Source organism: Erpetoichthys calabaricus, chromosome 8 (assembly GCF_900747795.2).
Source record: "Erpetoichthys calabaricus chromosome 8, fErpCal1.3, whole genome shotgun sequence".
NCBI classification, from domain to species: Eukaryota; Metazoa; Chordata; class Cladistia; order Polypteriformes; family Polypteridae; genus Erpetoichthys; species Erpetoichthys calabaricus.
This window is the reverse complement of record NC_041401.2, coordinates 36935515-36956832: the sequence shown is the minus strand read 5'-3', so window position 1 is coordinate 36956832 and position 21318 is coordinate 36935515. Positions and strand designations below refer to the sequence as shown.

Sequence of the window (21318 nt, the reverse complement as noted above, 5' to 3'; positions counted from 1 at the left end):
GCAGACGATACAGGAGTCTGGCTGCTCGGACTATAAGACTTAAGAACAGTTTTTACCACCAGGCCATTTGACTCCTCAACAGCAACACCTGAACACTTACATACACTTACATTACATCTACATTGCACTACTCACACACAAACTGTACCTGCACACACTCTGAATACTGACTGGAACATGCATCTGCACTTTATGGAATATGCATCTGTACTTATAAAACATTATCTGTGCAATAACTGTCATTTGTACTTGCTGCTCATTCATCTCATATTGCTCTATAACTTATTTTAAAACATACACATTTTATATGGTTTATCTATTTTTAACTTGTAATTTTTTTAATTATTATTTAGCTTTATTGGATCTAGGCTGAGTGACTTGTTTTTCTCGTCATACACATTTCATTGTATGTTGACCCTGTGTTAACTTATATATGACAAATAAACCTAAACCTAACCTACATATATAAATATTTTATTATTTTTCTTTTTTTAATAATTCTTGATGTGACAAGAAATAATAGACTGTGCCCTTCACTTGTTTACAGGCATCAATGTTACTTTATTTTGCAGCAGTTTTCATTATTTAATTAGATTATTCTGTCAGGCATCTGTGTTACAACTCTTTTCGTTATTTACTGTATGTTGTAATCATCTTTATTTTTACAGATGTGAGAAGAAAAGGATGTACTTTAAAGGTGTTAACTTTTTACAATTAGATTCTTTTTCATTCCAGTCATTGCACTAGTTAAGTGTTCATTTATCGCAACAGAAAAGGCACTTGAAATTATTGCAATGTGTTAAGCACGTGAAATGTCTTCATGGTTTATATTATTTATAGTGGATTCAGAAAGTATTTAAAGTTCTTCATTTGCTGCACACTTTATGGTGTTGTAGATTTAATTTTAAATTGATAAATTACCATTTTCCCCCAACAATCTACACTCAATAACCTGTAATGGCAATGTGAAAATGTTTTCAAATAGACCTGCAAATTTATCCATCCATCCATTATCCAACCCACTATATCCTAACTACAGGGTCACGGGGGTCTGCTGGAGCCAATCTCAGTCAACATAGGGCGCAAGGCAGGGAACAAATCCTCCCGGGCAGGGCGCCAGCCCACCGCAGCCTGCAAATTTATTAAAACTCAAAAACTGAAATCCCTCATGCATATAAGGATTCAGACCCTTTGCTGTGGCACTCCAAATTGTGATCAGGTGCATCCTGTTTGGTTTATTTGTCCTTGAGATGTGTGAAGAACTTGACTGAGTTGACTGGAGATCGTTTAGAAAGGCACACACCTATATATGTAAAGTCCCACAATTCACGCTACATGTCAGGACAAAAATCAAGCCATGAAATCCAAGGAATTTGTTCTACCATCCTGTTTTACCAATTATACGTGTTAAGCTCTAACCCTAATGTTTCTCTTTGTGAGGCAAAGACAGCATTTGCAGATTCTGTTTACTTTGAGAGACATGAGGAGGTGGTGGGGAAGCACTCTGTGCTTAAAATGATGAATAACGGTTAGCTGCAGACATCTGTTGTAACTGTCACAGATAAAGTCATTAGCTGTTACCTGATTTAATTGATCTGTCCCATTTATTGCTTGCTAGTCTAATTGCCTCTTTAGTGTGGTAAAACTGTTTGATGTTTTTGCTATTGAAAATATTTTATATTTATTTGCCCTTTTCTTATTTCCAATAGATGCTGACACTTCGTCATGTCAATAGCAACCAATGTCTAGATGCCCCTTCTGAAGAAGACAAAATGGTCCCCACCCTGAGAGACTGCAGCAGCAGCAGTCGATCACAGCAGTGGCTGCTCCGAAATATGACGTTGAGCTCTTGAAGTTCTTCAGTGACTGTAGCGAATGAAATCCCTCCACTTCATCTCCACAGTGCTTTTGAGCTGAACACTTACTATATATACTGTCCTTCTTGAAAACCGAAAATTGCCTGAAAAGGATATAAACACTGGTAGCTCAAATCAACTGTAGCAGTGCTTTGTGCATTTGTGATAAATCAAAAGGAGAAACGGTTTATTACGAGGATGAAACAGTGAATTCTAAATACTGTTTAATAGACAAGAGCTTACTGGATTGGTCTGACAGATTAGGTAATGATATTCATTACAACTTGGGAGAGATCACACACTGTCTTGCCTTAAAAGATTAACAATATACAAGAAGAGTGTCAGTGGCTTACTGTAGGCCAGTGTGGAGAGAACGATGTAAGTTGTCTTAAATTCACTTTAAATTTTGAGTTTTTTTGAAAGGTTTAATTAGTCAATAATGTGTATTTTGTAATAGAGTTACAAATACACTCATGCAAACAAAGTATCTTGCTTATTGTATTTTTATTGAGGGCATAATTGTTTTGATTTATAGCATTTTAATGTAAGCCCTATTTGTGTAAAACAAAAAAGGGGGGGTTGCATTTTTCACATTAACTATTTTGTTTCCATGTGATCCGTATTGTACTGTGTTGCTCTTGTAAAGTCTAGTCACAGGTTGGCTGCAGGTCATTTTCATCTGCAACCAACCCTCCTTGTTAATTGAACTTTTCATTCAATTAGACATTTTGTCTCAGCCCTCAGTGTCAGACTTTGTACTTTTTAATGTAGTATGAGTCTAATTTAGGCATATAATTCAGACACGTGTGTTTTTTTAGTGCACAGAAGCCTCTTGGTTCTGTACATTTAATTCCCTTTTTGGTTGATAGTTTCCTTTTTCCTTATCTAACAGGAAATTAACTAATGAAGGGGGTAGCCGATAGCTATAAAAAAGGTACCTTGCCACATTTGTATGTGTAACAATGTGTTACAGATTAATTGTTTTGGTAATTATTTGGAAAGAAGTGAAGGATAAAAGTTGGAAGATTCAGGGAAGTTAATGTATTTTGGTAAAATTTGTTGATTATCCTCACAAAACTGAAATCCAGACTGGTAACAATGTCTGATGAGACGTAACTAAAGCACGATCTTTTTGACATTTGGGCTCATTACGACTGGTACCAGAGCCATTGTCACTAACCACAAATTATTTTCATTTTTTTGCTTATATAAAGCTTAAGGTAGCTCCTTCACTTCACAGGAATCCAACCTCAACATTGATCTTAGATATCTAATAAACAGCCTGCTCCTTCCCAAAGCTACAGTAGTGTTAGAAGTTTTTTATCATGATTTACAAACTTTATTCATATTTTTTGCTGTTTACATTTTGAAATGTAGCAAGTAACAAAGTATCATTGCATAATATTCAATGCAGACTTTATCCAGAATTACCAAACCAAATGATTTAACATTTTTTACTTCTGGGTTGTGCTGTAAGTAATTGAATTACACTGGTCAGCAACAGTGTTGTCCCAAGCATTGTGATGGGTAGTCTACGCATACTTTAAATATACAGTGGAACCTCAGTTTGCAAGCATAATTCGTTCCGGAAACAATACAATACAATACAGTTTATTTTTGTATAGCCCAAAATCACACAGGAAGTGCCGCAATGGGCTTTAACAGGCCCTGTCTCTTGACAGCCCCCCAGCCAGGACTCTCTAAGAAGACAAGGAAAAACTCCCAAAAAAACCTTGTAGGGAAAAATGGAAGAAACCTTGGGAAAGGCAGTTCAAAGAGAGACCCATTTCCAGGTAGGTTGGGCGTGCAGTGGGTGTCAAAAGAAGGGGGTCAATACAATACCATGCAGTTCAAAGAACAGAACAATTCCTCAATATACTAAAAAATAAAAAATATAAATTTTAGAATTACATAGCAGAATTTAACAGTAGATGATATATCCCATAATAAGATTTGGATTTGTGTAGAGTCCTGGAGACCTCATCCTTCATGCTGCCTCCCCCATTTGGCCATTCCACGGCTGAAACAGTGCTGGGCCAGCCAATCCGATGAAAGGACCCCTCTTTCCCACGATTCCTGCGATCCTCCATCTGGGATGACTTTTCCTTAGGCAGTCAAAACAACTTGGCAGGTGGGCCGTGGCACCAAGTGCCACATTTGAGTACCGAGAAGAAAAACAGAATAAGTGAGGGTTAGTATACAATCATAACTGTCATGTTACTTATGTTTAAGTGCTAATGACTAACAACAGAGATGCAGTCTGTACAGTTAATCAGCAGCTCTAGTCAGGATATGCTAAACTGAAGTAGTGAGTCTTCAGCCGGGATTTAAAAGCTGAGACCGAAGGGGCATCTCTTATAGTAGCAGGCAGACCATTCCACAGTTTAGGGGCCCTGTAACTAAAAGCTCGACCTCCCATTGTTATTTTATTAATCCTTGGAATCATAAGCAGACCGGCATCTTGAGATCTTAATGTGCGCTCAGGTTTGTAAGTCATGAAACGTGCTCGTAGTCCAAAGCACTTGTATACCAAAGTGAATTTCCCCATAAGAAATAGTGGAAACTCAGATGATTCGTTCCACAACCCAAAACTATTCATGTAAAAATGATTAATACAAAATATAAAGTAAAAATGCATAAAACAAATTAACCTGCACTTTACCTTTGAAAAGAATCATGGATGGTGTGAGAGAGTTTCTAAACTCTTGTGGGATTCCACCCAATGGGACGACACGCGGAAGAGCGTCCCATAGCAATCGCAGTCTCCCAGCACTGTAGCCGTAAAAGCAAATCTGAAAAGATCGCGGACATGCTATAAGCGCCTGCCGTCGATGGGTGATACAAGGAACAAGGGATATTATAAATGCGCAGGACGCAGTACTACTTGGCCATGACCCTGCCTGACTGCTGTGTCTGTGTATAGGAGGGTGGCAGATCCCGCTACAATAAATAATCGCACTGTTGCTGTTTCAAGCCGAATAAAGCTGGTGTTGCTAAAGTACTGAGAATCAGCTTGGTTTTGGTTTTGTTTTGGGGTGCAAGACGGGGACTCACACGTCACAGCGCACATGCACGCACACACACACACGCACACAGTCACAATGCTGTAGTAAACAGTATACGCTCGTACGGATGTTGACTATATGAGTGAGACACGCCGACTCAGACGGAGAATAGGAGACGATTGCCTACAATCCCGCAGCAAGAGAGAGAGAGAAGAACCATCAGCTCAGTTGTAATCACATGATGCTTATACATACTACTCGTATTGCAAGACCTTGCTCGTTTATCAAGTCAAAATTTATTAAAAATTTTAGCTCGTCTTTCAAAACACTTGTAAACCAAGTTACTCGCAAACCGAGGTTCCACTGTAATGCTGAATCCAAATATGAGAGCACCATCCTATTTTCATCATTTAGTATCATCACAGAATAATAATATTAATAAATAAGTACATATTTTTTAAATGTTAATCGCTATTACATTAAAAAAAATTCTTAGTTCATTAATGTAAATTGTTGGCCATGAACACAACATGGATGAGTTACACTTGTTCATCGATTCCTCAAAAGTCAGTTTGGAAGTTGTCCTTTCCCATAACGGAAATGAATTCCCTTTTGTGTCTTTAGTACACGCTACTAATGTGAAAGAGTAGTATGAAAGCATGAAGGAACTTTTAGGAAACATTCAGTATTCAAAAATATTTAAGTGGAATATCTGTGGAAATCCAAAGGTGATTGCACTTTTGCTTAGCTTGCAGCTTGATTACACCAACTCTTGTTCTTGTTTTTTTGTGTGAGTGGGACAGTAGGGACTAGAAGAGAACCTCTATTCAGAAAGACATGCTTTACTTGTTCCAGGAAAGAAAAATGTGGCCCACTTGTTGACCCTAAGAAAGTGGACCTTTCTCCTCTGCCTATCAATGTTGGACTTATGAAAAGCTTTGTTAAAGCAATGGATAAAACACAAACCGTACTCACATTCTTGAGAAATAAATTTCCCCAAATCAGCGATGCCAAGTTGAATTTAAGGCATTTTTGTAGGTTCTCATATCAGAAAAGTGTCAAGAGGTTTGAAGAAGAGTTGAATGAAGTTGAGGAAACTTGTGTCTGCACAAAATTTATTGGGAAATCGTGAGTCTGAACACCATCCTGAAGTAGTGAGTGACCTTCCCAAGTCATACTAAACAATGGGGTGCAGTATGTCACTGAAGGTTGATTTCTTGGACTCTTACCTCAACTTTTTACCAGAAAACTTTTGTGCAGTCAGCGATGAACGATTTCATCAGAACAATTCCCAAAATGCAGAAGCATTAACAAAGCAAGTGGAGGCCCAGTATGCCTGCTGATTACTGCTGAACTCCTAAAAGAGATGTTTCTGAGGCAAAGTACAACGGAAATCAAAAACGGCAAAGTAATAGATGATGCATTTTCATTTTAATATACATGTAATTATATCATATTCTCAAATTTAGGTTACACGCCTCTCTAAAACCTTCCATGACAGAAAAATTCTAAAAAAAAAACATATTTGGATTAAGCACAGACAAGTTGTCGGAAAAAAAATATATATATATACTTTTTTGTTGACCAGTGTTATTCTTATAAAGTTTATGTCCACTTACATACACGGGAGACTATACATAAATTAATAATATGGTACAGGTAAAGTGTAACACAGAATGAAATGCAGCACAAGCAGAAAGTATTACATTCAACGCAATTAGAGAAAAATGCAATACACACAAATAAATCTACAATTTTTAATTGTTTCATGAAGTGTTGAAAGGATTTTGTTTCCCAGATTGTTCAGTCTTGCACCAACCAGGCATCAGCACAAAAATTACAGGAGAGAACAGCAAGGGTCAATTAATAGCAGCCTGCTTCTTTGTTCCTATTTTGAAGAACGATAAAAAAAAGACTGATTTGTCTCCACTCCATTGTTTATGCTAGAGGATTGCTAGAGGAGGGAGATAAGGTAATCTTGGCCTTTTTTAACATCTACTTACAGAAAATATCCTTTTGGAATGGTGTTGACATTGACATGTGTTGAATAACATAAGCAATCTTTGAGATTTTCATCACATTGAAGGCTCCTTTTGAAAATTGGCAATCTGGATTACAAAACCAAGCAAAAGATTTTAAGAACAGTTTGGGGTAATGATGCAGCCCCTGGTTAGAATTTCAAGTTTGCATCTCGAACAATGAGCTTCCTGCTTTAGACCTTGTGTTCCATTAACAGCAAGAGCTGGCCTCTAAATAAGAGTTTAGTTGGAACTTACCACTCTACCCCTTTAGGACTATCCCAGCAGTCAGTTTTAGAGAACAGATATTTAATGGCTATTAAAAAAATGGATCTATATATAATTGTGTCTTAGTGACACTCTAGAGCTGAGTTCCACGCATCTTTAATCCTGATCAGCGGTCAGGTTCATTAAACAAATCACTAATCCATATCTATTCCAAGGTTAAAGCATATTATGTACTTGTCATAGGGTGAGCATTACTGGCCCAATTAAACATCCAGGATCTCTACCCTACCGTGACTACTTCTGTTATGCAACTGCTTCATTAACCCCAGCTCTCTAATTAATTATTGTTCAATAAATAATCATTATACGGACTCGCACGCTCGGGTTACACGCCATAATACACAGTTGCTTCTGGCCCAGGCAAAACCTGATCCAATTTTCTGACAATTATTTTCTTGCCAGTTCCACCGTGCTTCCCATCTTGGTCATATATTAGCCGAGGATTGGTGAGGTTGAGAATTTTAATTAGTTTTACAGCCTGTTTTCAGATGCTTGCACCCCTACAATAGAATTAAAAAACTAAAAAATGCTGTAGTGTTTGGAAATGAATGTTACAGACTGTCCCATCCTGTCATTTATGTGCAGGATGATAAAGAGTTGTACTGTACGTTTGTTAAATCTGTGAAGGCTGACTAACATATTTTATATTTTCCTTCAGCTACATGTCTTTTTGATTGAAAGTTCTTAAAATGTGGTATGTGAATTCAGGGGTTGTATCAACTTTTTGAATTCAGGGGTTGTATCAACTTTACGTTACAGCATGCTTCAAACAGCATTGCAAGAAGAAAAGTAAATATCTTCATGGCCCATTTCCAAATCCTCTTGCTATTTACACATGGTCAAACTACAAAGCATAAAAATAAAGGCATGTGCCTTCTCAGTGAGCACACAATTCTCTGTTCAACCGGTCTCGCCTGACGGGACTCAGGGCTGTCTGCCTCTTCGGCCCCAACCCCTTGACATCCTAATAAAACCTAGGGTTACACCTAACCAGATCGAAACATCTAGAATGAACTTGTTATACTATTTATCAATATATTTAATTAAGAGATAAAGACAATGAAGATAATTTAAATATTCAATAGTGTAAATGATGACTATATTGATTGACTTCCTTGTTGTTAACCTAGAGTGTTTCTCAGGCTTGGAATTCTATGTAAAAACGGTTAACCCCGAGTATCTTTTAGGTCAAGCTGTATTGTTTGCGTGTACAGTGTTAAGACCAGTCAATACTCTGGACAGTACTTTGCTGCCATCTAGTGGATAAAATAACATCATGCTTCAAAAAAATCATTAATATTTCTATACATTTTCCCACTCTATAGTAACTCATCAATATTCATAAGTGGAGCGGAGCCTTCAACTAAAATACACAATGGTGGGTAAACAAAAAAAATATTAAAACAATTAAAACAACAAACTGAAACTGAATGAGTAGTTGAACCAAGCGATAGTTGTGACAATGTGAATGGGCTGACACCGATAGTAAAACTGACAGACAGACAGACAGACAGACAGACAGACAGACAGACAGACAGACAGACAGACAGACAGACAGACAGACAGACAGATAGATAGATAGATAGATAGATAGATAGATAGATAGATAGATAGATAGATACTTTATTAATCCCAAGGGGAAATTCACTTACTCCAGCAGCACCTTACTGATACAAAAAACAATATTAAATTAAAGATTGATAATAATGCAGGTATAACAGACAATAACTTTATATAATGTTAATGTTTACCCCCCCGGGTGGAATTGAAGAGTCGCATAGTTTGGGGGAGGAATGATCTCCTCAGTCTGTCAGTGGAGCAGGACAGTGACAGCAGTCTGTCGCTGAAGCTGCTCCTCTGTCTGGAGATGACACTATTTAGTGGATGCAGTGGATTCTCCATAATTGATAGGAGCCTGCTGAGCGCCCGTCGCTCTGCCACAGATGTCAAACTGTCCAGCTCCAAGCCTACAATAGAGCCTGCATTCCTCACCAGTTTGTCCAGGCATGAGGCGTCTTTCTTCTTAATGCTGCCTCCCCAGCACACCACCACGTAGAAGAGGGCGCTCGCCACAACCGTCTGATAGAACATCTGTAGCATCTTATTGCAGATGTTGAAGGACACCAGCCTTCTAAGGAAGTATAGTCGGCTCTGTCCTTTCTTACACAGAGCATCAGTATTGGCAGTCCAGTCCAATTTATCATCCAGCTGCACTCCCAGGTATTTATAGGTCTGCACCATCTGCACACAGTCACCTCTGATGATCACGGGGTCCATGAGGGGTCTGGGCCTCCTAAAATCCACCACCAGCTCTTTGGTTTTGCTGGTGTTCAGGTGTAGGTGGTTTGAGTCTCACCATTTAACAAAGTCCTTGATTAGGTCCCTATACTCCTCCTCCTGCCCACTCCTGATGCAGCCCACGATAGCAGTGTCGTCAGCGAACTTTTGCACGTGGCAGGACTCCGAGTTGTATTGGAAGTCAGATGTATATAGGCTGAACAGGACCAGAGAAAGTACAGTCTCCTGTGGCGCTCCTGTGTTGCTGACCACAATGTCAGACGTGCAGTTCCCAAGACGCACATACTGAAGTCTGTCTTTAAGATAGTCCACAATCCATGCCACCAGGTATGAATCTACTCCCATCTCTGTCAGGTTGTCCCTAAGGAGCAGAGGTTGGATTGTGTTGAAGGCGTAGATGCATAAGGCACTGTACGACCATACAGTCAATTTGGTCGATTGAAGCTTTAGAGTGGCAAAAAAGTAAAATATTGCGATCAGGAGAAAGAACAAGATACTGTAGATCTTAGCCTCCTAAGTACTGCTTGCAATGTTCATGTCCGGGGAAATGTGGAAGTCTTACACTATGGTAGACTACAATAACCCAGTGGGTAGCATCGATTGTGTGGGACAGGCACTGTCATTCCACCATCTCATGGACAACCAGCAGAAAAATATTATATGAAAATATGTAAAGAAACACACATCTGCTGCCCCAATTACAACAATCAGGCTGTGTGTTGGTGACTGTTTGTGAAAACATATCACACATAGGATGTGTACTAAATCTACATCAGTACAGCGGTGTGCACTCAACAGACTTTCTTACTGTGTTTATGTTAACATTTGCTATTAACATGTTTCTGTTACAACTACATTTTTAGTGACTTTTTATCATGATTTTTGTGCAATTAGGTTTCATCGATATTTTTAACAGAATACAACTATATAACTGTAGAAATATTTTTTGAATGTGATTTTTTTTTTGTTTTGTTTTTTTGTTTTTTGCCTGCTTTACCATCCAGTTTGATGTTCTACAATTTGATGTGGGCTTATGTTTGTCAAATGTTGATGTAACTGCTTTGTCTGAGACATCATAATCTGAACGTCCTCTTGTTTCTACATGAGTGTAAATTGATGAAGCTATACAATATAAAAACGGCTCAGGTTCTGAAAATAAGAAATGGTTATTTTGTATGGTGATTCACTGTAAATCGTACGATGGTAGCTAATTTATCATTTGCCTGTCCTTAACAGTGACAAGAGCTGCAGAACAAACACTAGTCCAGCTATGTGACTGTGTTCGCCAGTCAGAGTCAGTCCTGGCTTTGCCAGAACCCATTTATTAGAACGTTTTATTAATTGCGCAAAAGTAATTCTGTTGTAAATAAATCCTTTTAGTCAGAATACAGAGAAGCATTGTATATACGTAAAGTATTTTTCTATAAACTCACATCATCCAGAAAGTACTAGCCCTACAGAACACTGAAACTGATTTATATATCACTAGCGACTTTACTCTTGCAAAAAATGTACATAGTATATTGCTTTCTAAATATCTGGGTTGTTAAAACATTTTTAAGTACCTTCATGAATAAACTTTTTAAGAACAGAGAGAATTGTGATAATGCACTTCTACAAGTATAAATCAGAAGGTATCAGACAATAGTATTATATATATATTACATTTACACATATGCATTTTGTCTATATTTTTTGTATCTAAAAACCTTCAAGTGAAAAAAACAACATAATATTTTGGGTCTTTTATGTGACCCATTTGCTGCTATTATCTGTGCATGTTATATTAACTGACAAATTAATTTGTACAAAGAATCAAAGCTGATTGTCGTACCAGTCAATAAGTGATGTTAGTTCTGCCTGCTGTAAAACTGAATATTTGTATATTTGTATCTTTTTGTAGAATTAAAGTTTACAAGTTTAATTCTAGAATTTTTACTGTGTATTTCAGCACACATGTTCCACACAAAGCATAAAAAATGTTACTTTTTTTAATCTCTTTGTTGCAAATCTACCACCCTGTTGTTTGACACTTTGGAATCATTGAACAGCAAGGTGACAAACAAAAAGATCAAGAAAACTCCAAACAGTCAGCAGACAGGGCATCCATCAAACGGAGGTCCTCTGGGTGTTAATCACTTTGAGTTCTGGGACACATTGTGTAGGACTAAAATTCAAATCAAATACATTAAAAAAACAAAATCTCAGTGTCCAAAGGGTTTAGACTACAATTGTTATTTAATGTAAAAGCCAACATTCCTGACTTTACTTTCTCTAAAATTTTAACTGTCTGCTCTCAGTTTACAGGAAGTTCCATCAGCAAAATGACACATGCAGTTCCTCAAGTACAGTAATACGTTGTGTAAAGAAGTACTACAACTAAATTAAATCTAAGAAAAAAAACATTTTTGATATCGGCTAATTTACCAATCACTGATCTGAGTCATTTGGGGTGAAAATCAACCAATCAATTGAAGCATCACTAGTCAGTAAAATGAAAAAGGTTAATAACTTTTTCAAACACAGAAATACATTTATAGTTATATGTAAAGTTAAAAATTTGAAAATGAAGGTTTCAAAATATGAAACTCTTGTAAACTAACATAATTATTCAGAGCTCAAAAAAATGTAAACAGACAAGACAGGTTTCCCAGTTCTCGACACGTAGGAGTCCTAGTAGGCTCTGTGCTACACAAAAGGATGAAGAAGGTTAATGGAATACTTGGCTGAATAGCTTCATGTGAGGAGGGCACGTCAAGAGAGGTAATGCGTAAGTTATACAACACACTAGTGAGACCTCATCTGGAGTACTGTGCAGTTTTGATCTCTATATTACAAAAAGGACGTAACGACGCAAGAGGAAGTCTAGACGGGAGCGACAAGGCTGATTCTGGGACTGACGGGCATGAGCTGTGAGGAAAGGCTGACGAACTTGTATTTTTCAGATCTAATAAGTGTAGATTAAGGGGTAACACAAAGTGAAGGGAATTAGTACAGTGCATCTTTTTTCAATAGGAACACAACTAGAAAGTTTCTATGAATAAATTTCACATATAAGTTTTTCTTCATACATGGAGTCATAGTCACATGGAACAAGTCACCAAGAGTGAGGCTGAAATGTACGACTTTATGGACCTTCAAAACTCGACTCGGGTAAGTGGCCTGCACTCTTCAAATTTGTTTTAATGTTCAAATTTCATTGTTTTTTTCCTGTAGGAAAGCCATATCCGACTTAAGTGTGATGTAACACTTTGTTTTTAATTTACGGTGGAGACCTTTGACTTTGCAGCCTGTAAAGTTTAATGACCGATCACAGTTATCCAAAATTTCCCTTGTACCATTTTATGTCTCTTAATGGCACATATTTGTTATCCTTTCTAGTTCTGTTTTCTGGTTGCATTTAAGTGCTAAAAAGATTAAATTGCCAAACACTGCAGCCAATAATGTCTTAACATAGCTATATAAGTAAGAACAAAAAATGTTAAGAATAAATAGAATCACAAAGAATAAATAGAATCATCTAGTTGTGTAGAACAATAAAAAATATGTGGATAGACGTATACTGTAGACACCAAAGATGCTATTAATTAGATAGATAGATAGATAGATAGATAGATAGATAGATAGATAGATAGATAGATAGATAGATAGATAGATAGATAGGAAAGATGCTGTATACTAGATAGATTGACAGGAAGGCTTTGCATGATCAATTGATAGGTAGAGACGGATATGAAAGGTGCCATATATTAGAAAGATATTTTAATAGACACTATACAGTCGATAAAGAGACCCAGAAGATACTATATAGGTACACACAGATATGTAGACAGGAGAGCGATAACATGACAGATAGATAGATAGATAGATAGATAGATAGATAGATAGATAGATAGATAGATAGATAGATAGATAGATAGATAGATAGATAGATAGATATACAGTAGGTACTGTGCCTTCAGAAAGTATTCAGACCCACATTTGGTATGTTGCGTCCCTGTGCTAAAATCATTTAATTTTTTTTCTATATCAATCAACACTTAGCATCCCAGAATGACAAAACAAAACCGGATTATAATTTTTTCTAAATTTATTAAAAATATAAAAAATGAAATTTTGCATTGCCACAAGTATTCAGACCCATTGTTCAGAACTTCATTGAAGCCCCTTTGGCAACAATTCCAGCCTTGGGTATGACATGACAAGCTTCACACACCTGGATTTGAGGATTTTCTGCCATTCTTCTCTGCAGGTCCTCTCAAGCTCTGTCAGGATACATGGAGACCATCGGTGGACAGTTATTTTCAGGTCTCTCCTGTTCGACTGGGTTCAAGACCGGGGCTCAGACTGCGCCAGAGTTGCCCTAAAGCTGCTCCTTGTGTTGTCTTTGCTTTGTGCTTAGGGCCATTATTCTGTCGGAAAGTGAACTTTCCTTCACTTGCTCCAAGATGACAATGAAGCACTTGACTGACCTGCTCGCGCTCGCATGTGAATGCACAATCAGCCACACAACCCAATCAACTTCAGAGGGGCGGTGTGCATTCTCAGATGTGCACTTGCAGCCGCTTGGAGGATGCACGCTTTGGGACTCGATTATTTATTAAAATCATGCTTCACCATAAACCTCTCATCACAGGTTTGGTCAAGCTACTCCAGTTTCCTCCCACACCCCAAAACAAATGTAACATTCTCGTACAGACATCGTCCATTTCAAGTTGGCAGAGAGCTAGACTCTATCCTGGCAGCATGTGGAACATCACTCACACAAGACCATGAACAAGAACACGCATGGGAGTGAAAGAGAAGAATCAGTACAGACTCTAGGAGAACGTGCAAACATCACATGGAGGTGAGAGATTTGAATTCAGAACAATGAGTCCATGAGGCCACCATGCTAACCTTGGCACCACCATGTTACTCCAAAACAAACCGCCAACATTTTTTTTTTTTCTAGTTTCTTTCTATGAGGAAATGCCAAGACACTAAACAAATGTTTAATACTATGAACTCAGGAAGACTAAGTGAATCTAAAGATTCTGTAGTTTTAAGAAAACAGAGATTAAGGAGAGACATGAATGAAATGTTTAAATATATGAAAGAAATTAGTATGGTACTGTAGACGTTAAAATGAGTTCAACAAGTACACAGGGACACAGTTGGTAACTTGTTAAGCGCGGACTTCACACAAACATTAGGAAAACAATAAACACGGAATACATGACCAAGTAGTGTGGTAGACATTAGAACTTTAGAGACCTTCAGAACTCAACTTGATGTTCTTTTGGAGACATTAGGTGGATAGGACAGGCAACCTTATTGGCCTGAGTGGCCTGTTCTTGTCTAATTTTTTTTCTGTTCTAATTACTCAGGATCTCCCAGTGAGTCGAAAACAGGAATTGAATCAGCACTCCTTGTGTTGTCTTTGCTTTGTGCTTAGGGTCATTATTTTGTTGGACAGTGAACCTTCAGCCCAGTCTGAGGTCCAGTGCAGCTTTTTATTATGGATAACTCTGTACTTTGCTATGTTTAGTTTTCCTTCAATGCTGACTAGTTTCCCTAAAAAACAACCCCACAGCATAATGCTAACACCACCATGCTTAACCTTTGGAATGGTATTGCACAGGTAATGGGCAGTGCCTGGTCTCCTCCGTAGAACCGAGGCCATACACTTCAATCTTTGTTTTACCAGTAACCCCGCGATTCTCAAAAGAATCGCAAATCCAAGAATGCCAATCACTTTCTGCTCCCTCCGATATTTGGAGGGATGAAAAATCATGGAGGGTGGGTGTGTCCTGGGAAATTTGTCATTCAATTAAATAAACATATTTGTACCGAAGCGGTTTCTTTCTGGAGATGTGACTCATCTGGTTCTGGTGTTTCAGAAGCACATTGTAGGCGCCTTCGTTTATTGTTTTTATCCATGCAGTCTCATTTTTGTTTTTCTATGGCTGTGTTGTCAGCTAGAAGTCGTTTGCTGACGGCGGCGGATTCGCGTGCTGAAGTGACGATGGCGGCGGACCCAGGCTTGGAGGGGCACAGTACTAAACGAAGGTGGTATATGTGGTGGTGTGGGAGGTCGCGTTCGGGCAGCGGTGGCAGCGTGTCTGGCATCTGTGCATATATACTGTACAACCTGGCGTGCATGCTGTACCTCAGGTTTATTGTACAGGTCGTATCCATACGGGCTCGTTTTTGTATTTCTAATCGTTGAGCTGTTTCTTTTTGGAGCCGTGACTCCTTTGCCTCTGCTGTTTCAGAAGCGCGTTGTGGGCGCCTTCGTTCATTGTTTTTATCCATACGGGCTCGTTTTTGTATTTCCGTTAGTTGAGCTCTTTCTTTTTGGAGCTGTGACTTCTTTGCTTCTGGTGTCTCTGAAGCGCATTGTAGGAGCTTTCGTTTATTGTTCTTATCCATGCGGTCTCGTTTTTGTTTTTCTGTGGCTGTGTCGTTAGGTAGAAGTCGTTCTAATCATTGAGCTGTTTCTTTTTTGGAGCCGTGACTCCTTTGCCTGTGCTGTTTCAGAAGCGCGTTGTGGGCGCCTTCGTTCATCGTTTTTATCCATACAGGATCGTTTTTCTATTTCCGTTAGTTGACTTACTTTTAATACTGAATTACCGTTATGTGATTCAAATATGCCACACTGACTGCTGGCACAGTGGATTAGAGCAAGTTTAGTTTACAGGTTGTGTTGTTTGGGTGCCACCTACCGACTCTGGGAAGCTGCTGGGTTTGACTCTGGGGCGCTGAGGTGCAGTGCGCATGCACGTCAGTGCATCCGCCGTCCGTGCATAAATTATACTGTGGTTTAGTAATATAGATCAGACCAGAGGATCTTGTTTCTCATAATCTGAGAGTCTTTTAGATAACTTTTTGCGAACTCCAAACAAGCTTTCATGTGTCATCTGGCCACTCTTCCATAAAGCCCAGATTGGTGGAGTATTGAAGTGGTTGTCCTTCTGGAAGTTTCTACTGTATTCACAAAGGTTCTGGATTTTGATTACCGTTCTTACCAAGGCCCTATTCTTGTGATTGCTCAGTTTGGCCGGGCAGCAGGTTCTAGGAAAAGTCATAGTTTTAAACATCTTCCATTCAAGAATTATGGAGGACTATGTGCTCTTTGGGAACCTTCTAAGCTGTAAGGTTTTTTGTAGCCTTCTCCATATCTGTGCCTTAACAGAATTGTGTCTTTAAGCCCTGCAGGAAATTAGTTTGATGTCATGGCTTTGTTCTTGTTCTGATACACGTTGTCAGTTGCTGGACCTCCTATAGACATGTGTGTGTCTTTCCTGCCCATGTGCAATCAACTGAATTGACCACAAGTGGACCCCAAACATCCATCCATCCATTATCCAACCCGCTATATCCTAACTACAGGGTCACAGGAGTCTGCTGGAGCCAATCCCAGCCAACACAGGGCGCAAGGCAGGAAACAAACCCCGGGCAGGGCGCCAGCCCACCGCAGAGCACACACACACACCAAGCACACACTAGAGACAATTTAGAATCGCCAATGCACCTAAACTGCATGTCTTTGGATTGTGGGAGGAAACCCACACAGACACGGGAGAACATGCAAACTCCACGCAGGGAGGACCCGGGAAGCGAACCCAGGCCTCCTAACTGCAAGGCAGCAGCACTACCCACTGTGCCACCGTGCCACCCGGACCCCAAACAAGGTGTGGAAATTTCTCAGTGATGTTTAATTGAATGGGTTGCACCTGAGACTAATTTCAAGTTTCGTAGCAAAGGGCCTGAACACTTGTGTCAATGGGATATTTAATTTCTTTAAGGTTTTAAAGAGAAAATGCAGTATCTGTACAGGCCAGTGTGCCATTATACTGCCCTCCTTGAATGCAACATAATCAAATTAAATGATGATGGTTTATATGCCAAAAGCAGCCCATCTTTAGATGTATTTTTACTTATTCTTTCTTTTTGTAGATTGCCTGTTCAATAGTTACTGTTCAGTACGTTCCTAGCCTCACAATTTTCTTCCATTTATATTCCCCTCTGAAATCCAAGTGAACATTTCGTTCTTTCCTGTCAATTTACCCATTTTACTGTACATAGCAGCTCTCACAGAATGCCCATCACAAAGCATTTTACAGAGTGTCACAGCTACAGGTTATCAATGTGCAATACAAGATCATGATAACGCACCCAGGTAGCACAGGGGTGGTCCTGCTGTCTCAGCACTGCAATGCTGCGGTTTTATTCCTTGGTCTTGTGACATTCCAGGTTAGCTCTACACTCCATGGTTGCTTCCAGGAGCCACTTGAACCCGGAACTGTTGATGACCGGAAACAAAGTAAAGCTATGGGTTGGTGCAAAGTGTCTAGTGCTTTTATTAAAACCAAACAATGAAATGTCCAAAAAATGTTGTGCAAGTTTTACAATAAATAAGTAAATAATCCATAAAACTGCGGTGGGCATGTGCCCTGCCCGGGGATTTGTTCCTGCCTTGCACCCTGTGTTGGCTGGGATTGGCTCCGGCAGACCCCCGTGACCCTGTGTTAGGATATATCGGGTTGAGTAATGACTGACTGACTGACTGACTAATCCATAAAATGATATGAAACAGGTAGTTTAAAATCAATAAATAATCCAATTATTGCCGTACCCCTCACTGACCTGCTAAATGGACATAAAATTGTGAAAAACCTTTTAATACCATGAAAGAGATATTCTGTAAAGATGCAGTGTGACATTGTCCTGATTTTATCACTCCTTTTCTCTTACAGGTGAACGCCTCTGGGGAAGGTTTGGGAGCGTCTTTGATGCAGGGGGAAGGTGGAGAGCGAAGGACAAATTTGTTTATTAGCAGAAATCTGTTCAATAGGGAAAAAAAGAATGCGACATTGGAGAAGGGAGGTCCCGCTATTAAGTGGGCAATAGACAGTTTAAGGGACTGCTTCTGTCAAATTAATTTATTATATTATAAAGTGCAACCACAGAGCTTAGCAGTGGATGCAGAGAATGAGAACCTCCATTGCTGATATGGCACGCTGGTATTATATGTCACAGAAAATTAACCTCATAACAGATTATTTGCCCCGTCCTAGCGGTCCAGAGTCTTAAGGGGGTGGGTGTGTGGTAATTCGCCTGTCAGGCATTACCAATGTAAAGGAAATATTCCAAGAATAGTGTAAGAACAACTTCCCATGGGCTCACCACCTGTAGGAGGGGCCAAGTAGGTCGGGTGCAGTATGAGTCAGGTGATGGCCGAAGGCGGGGACCTTGGCGGTCCGATCCTCGGCTACAGAAGCTGGCTCTTGGGACGTGGAATGTCACCTCTCTGAAGGGGAAGGAGCCTGAGCTTGTGCGCGAGGTCAAGAGGTTATACTTGGGCTCACCTCGACGCACAGCTTCTTGAGAGGGGCTGAACTCTCTACCACTCTGGAGTTGCTCCGAGTGAGAGGTACCAAGCGGGTGTGGGCATACTTATTGCCCCCCGACTTGGAGCCTGTTCATTGGGGTTTACCCCAGTGGACAAGAGGATAGCCTCCCTCCGCCTTCGGGTGGGGGGACTGGTCCTGACTGTTGTTTGTGCGTATGCGCCAAACTGCAGTCTGGAGTACCCACCCTTTTTGGAGTTCCTGGAGGGGGTGCTAAAGGGCATACCTTCTGGGGACTCCCTCGTTTTGCTGGGAGACTTCAATGCTCATGTGGGCAATGACAGTGAGACCTAGAACGGTGTGATTGGGAGGAATGGCCCCCCCGATCTGAACCCGAGTGGTGTTTTGTTATTGGACTTCTGTGCTCGTCACGGATTGTCCATAACAAACACCATGTTCAAGCATAGGGGTGTTCATATGTGCACTTGGCACCAGGACACCCTAGGCCTCAGTTCGATGATCGACTTTGTGGTCGTGTCGTTGGACTTGCGGCCACATGTCTTGGACACTCGGGTGAAGAGAGGGGCGGAGCCGTCAAATGATCACCACCTGGTGGTGAGTAGGCTTCGATGGTGGGGGAGGATGCCGGTCAGGACTGGTAGGTCCTAAACATATTGTGAGGGTCTGCTGGGAACGTCTGGCAGAGTCCCCTGTCAGAAGTAGCTTCAACTCCCACCTCCGGTAGAACTTCAACTACGTCCCGAGGGAGGTGGGGGACATTGAGTCTGAATGGGTCATGTTCTGTGCCTCAGTTGTTGAGACGGCTGACCGGACGCTGTGGCCGTAAGGTGGTCAGTGCCTCTCATGGTGGCAATCCCCGAACCCGTTGGTGGACACCGGCGGTGAGGGATGCCATCAAGCTGAAGAAGGATTCCTACAGGACCATTTTGTCCTGTGGGACTCTGGAAGCAGCTAATAAGTACCGGCAGGCCAAGCAGAATGCGGCTTCGGTGGTTACTGAGGCAAAAACTCGGGCGTGGGAGGAATTTGGGGAGGCCATGGAGAACGACTTTCAGACGGCCTCAAGGAAATTCTGGTCCACAATCCGGCATCTCAGGATGGGGAAGCAGTGCAGTGTCAACACTGTATATGGTGGGGATGGTGTGCTGCTGACCTCAACTCGTGACGTTGTGGGTCGGTGGGGGAAGTACTTCGAAGACCTCCTCAATCCCACTAACATGCCTTCCAATGAGGAAGTAAAGCTTGGGGACTGAGGTGGATGAGATACGCCCGGAGTTCCTCAAGGCTCTGGATGTTGTAGGACTGTCCTGGTTGGTGTGTTCCAACTACAGAGGGATCACACTCCTCAGCCTCCCTGGAAAAGTATATTCAGGGGTCCTGGAGAGGAGGGTCTGTCGGATAGTCGAACCTCGGATTCAGGAAGAACAGTGTGGTTTTTGTCCTGGTCTCGGAACAGTGGACCAGTTCTACACCCTATGCAGGGTCCTGGGGGGTGCATGGGAGTTTGCCCAACCAGTCTACATGTGTTTTGTGGACTTGGAAAATGCGTTTGACCGTGCCCCTCGGGGAATCCTGTGGGGGGTGCTCCGAGAGTATGGAGTACCGGACCCCCTGATAAGAGCTGTTCAGTCCCTGTACGATTAGTGTCAGAGCTTGGTCCGCATTGCCCGCAGTAAGTCGAACCCATTTCCAGTGAGAGTTGGACTAAGCTAGAGCTGTCCTTTGTCACCGATTCTGTTCATAAGTTTTTTGGACAGAATTTCTACGCATAGCCAGGGCATTGAGGGGGTCCGGTTTGGTGGGTTCAGGATTGGGTCACTGCTTTTTGCAGATGATGTTGTCCTGTTTGCTTCATCAGGCTGTAATCTTCAGCTCTCTCTAGATCGGTTCGCAGCCGAGTATGAAGTGGCTAGGATGGGAATCAGCACCTCCAAATCTGTGACCATGGTCCTCAGCCGGAAAAGGGTGGAGTGCCCTCTCAGGTTTGGGAGCAAGATCCTGCCCCAAGTGGAGGTGTTCAAGTATCTTGGGGTCTTGTTCATGAGTAACGGTTGAATGAAGTGGGAGATCGACAGGCGGATCGGTGTGGTGTCCGCAGTGATGCGGGCTCTGCATCGGTCTGTCGTGGTGAAAAGGAGCTGAGCCGCAAGGCAAAGCTCTCAATTTATCAGTCGATCTATGTTCCTACCCTCACCTATGGTCATGAGCTATGGGTAGTGACCAAAAGAACGAGATCGCAAATACAAGCGGCTGAAAAGAGTTTCCTCCGTAGGGTGTCTGGGCTTTCCCTTAAAGGTAGGGTGAGAAGCTTAGTAATCCGGGAGGGACTCAGAGTAGAGCCGCTGCTCCTCCGCATCGAGAGGAGTTAGATGAGGTGGCTCAGGCATCTGATTAGGATACCTCCTGGACGCCTCCCTGGTGAGGTGTTCCAGGCACGTCTAACCGGGAGGAGGCCCCGGGGAAGACCCAGGACACGCTGGGGGGACTATGTCTCTCA

General features: G+C 41.0%; 1 protein-coding gene across 3 annotated transcripts in view; it reads left to right on the top strand.

The window, feature by feature from the left end:
* galnt13 (UDP-N-acetyl-alpha-D-galactosamine:polypeptide N-acetylgalactosaminyltransferase 13) overlaps window positions 1-11389 on the top strand; it is a 293601-nt gene extending 282212 nt beyond the window's left edge. For 2 of the 3 annotated variants that reach the window (XM_051931008.1, XM_051931009.1), the window contains one exon: window positions 1710-1816. Coding sequence is in view for 1 of the 3 variants with exons in the window: in XM_028806459.2 (XP_028662292.1) it covers window positions 1710-1853 (144 nt within the window). In the remaining 2 variants the exon portion in view is untranslated. Of the gene's footprint in view, window positions 1-1709 lie in introns of all 3 variants that reach the window. The other variant, XM_028806459.2, reaches the window with a different exon arrangement.
* The last annotated feature ends 9929 nt before the right edge of the window (window positions 11390-21318 follow it).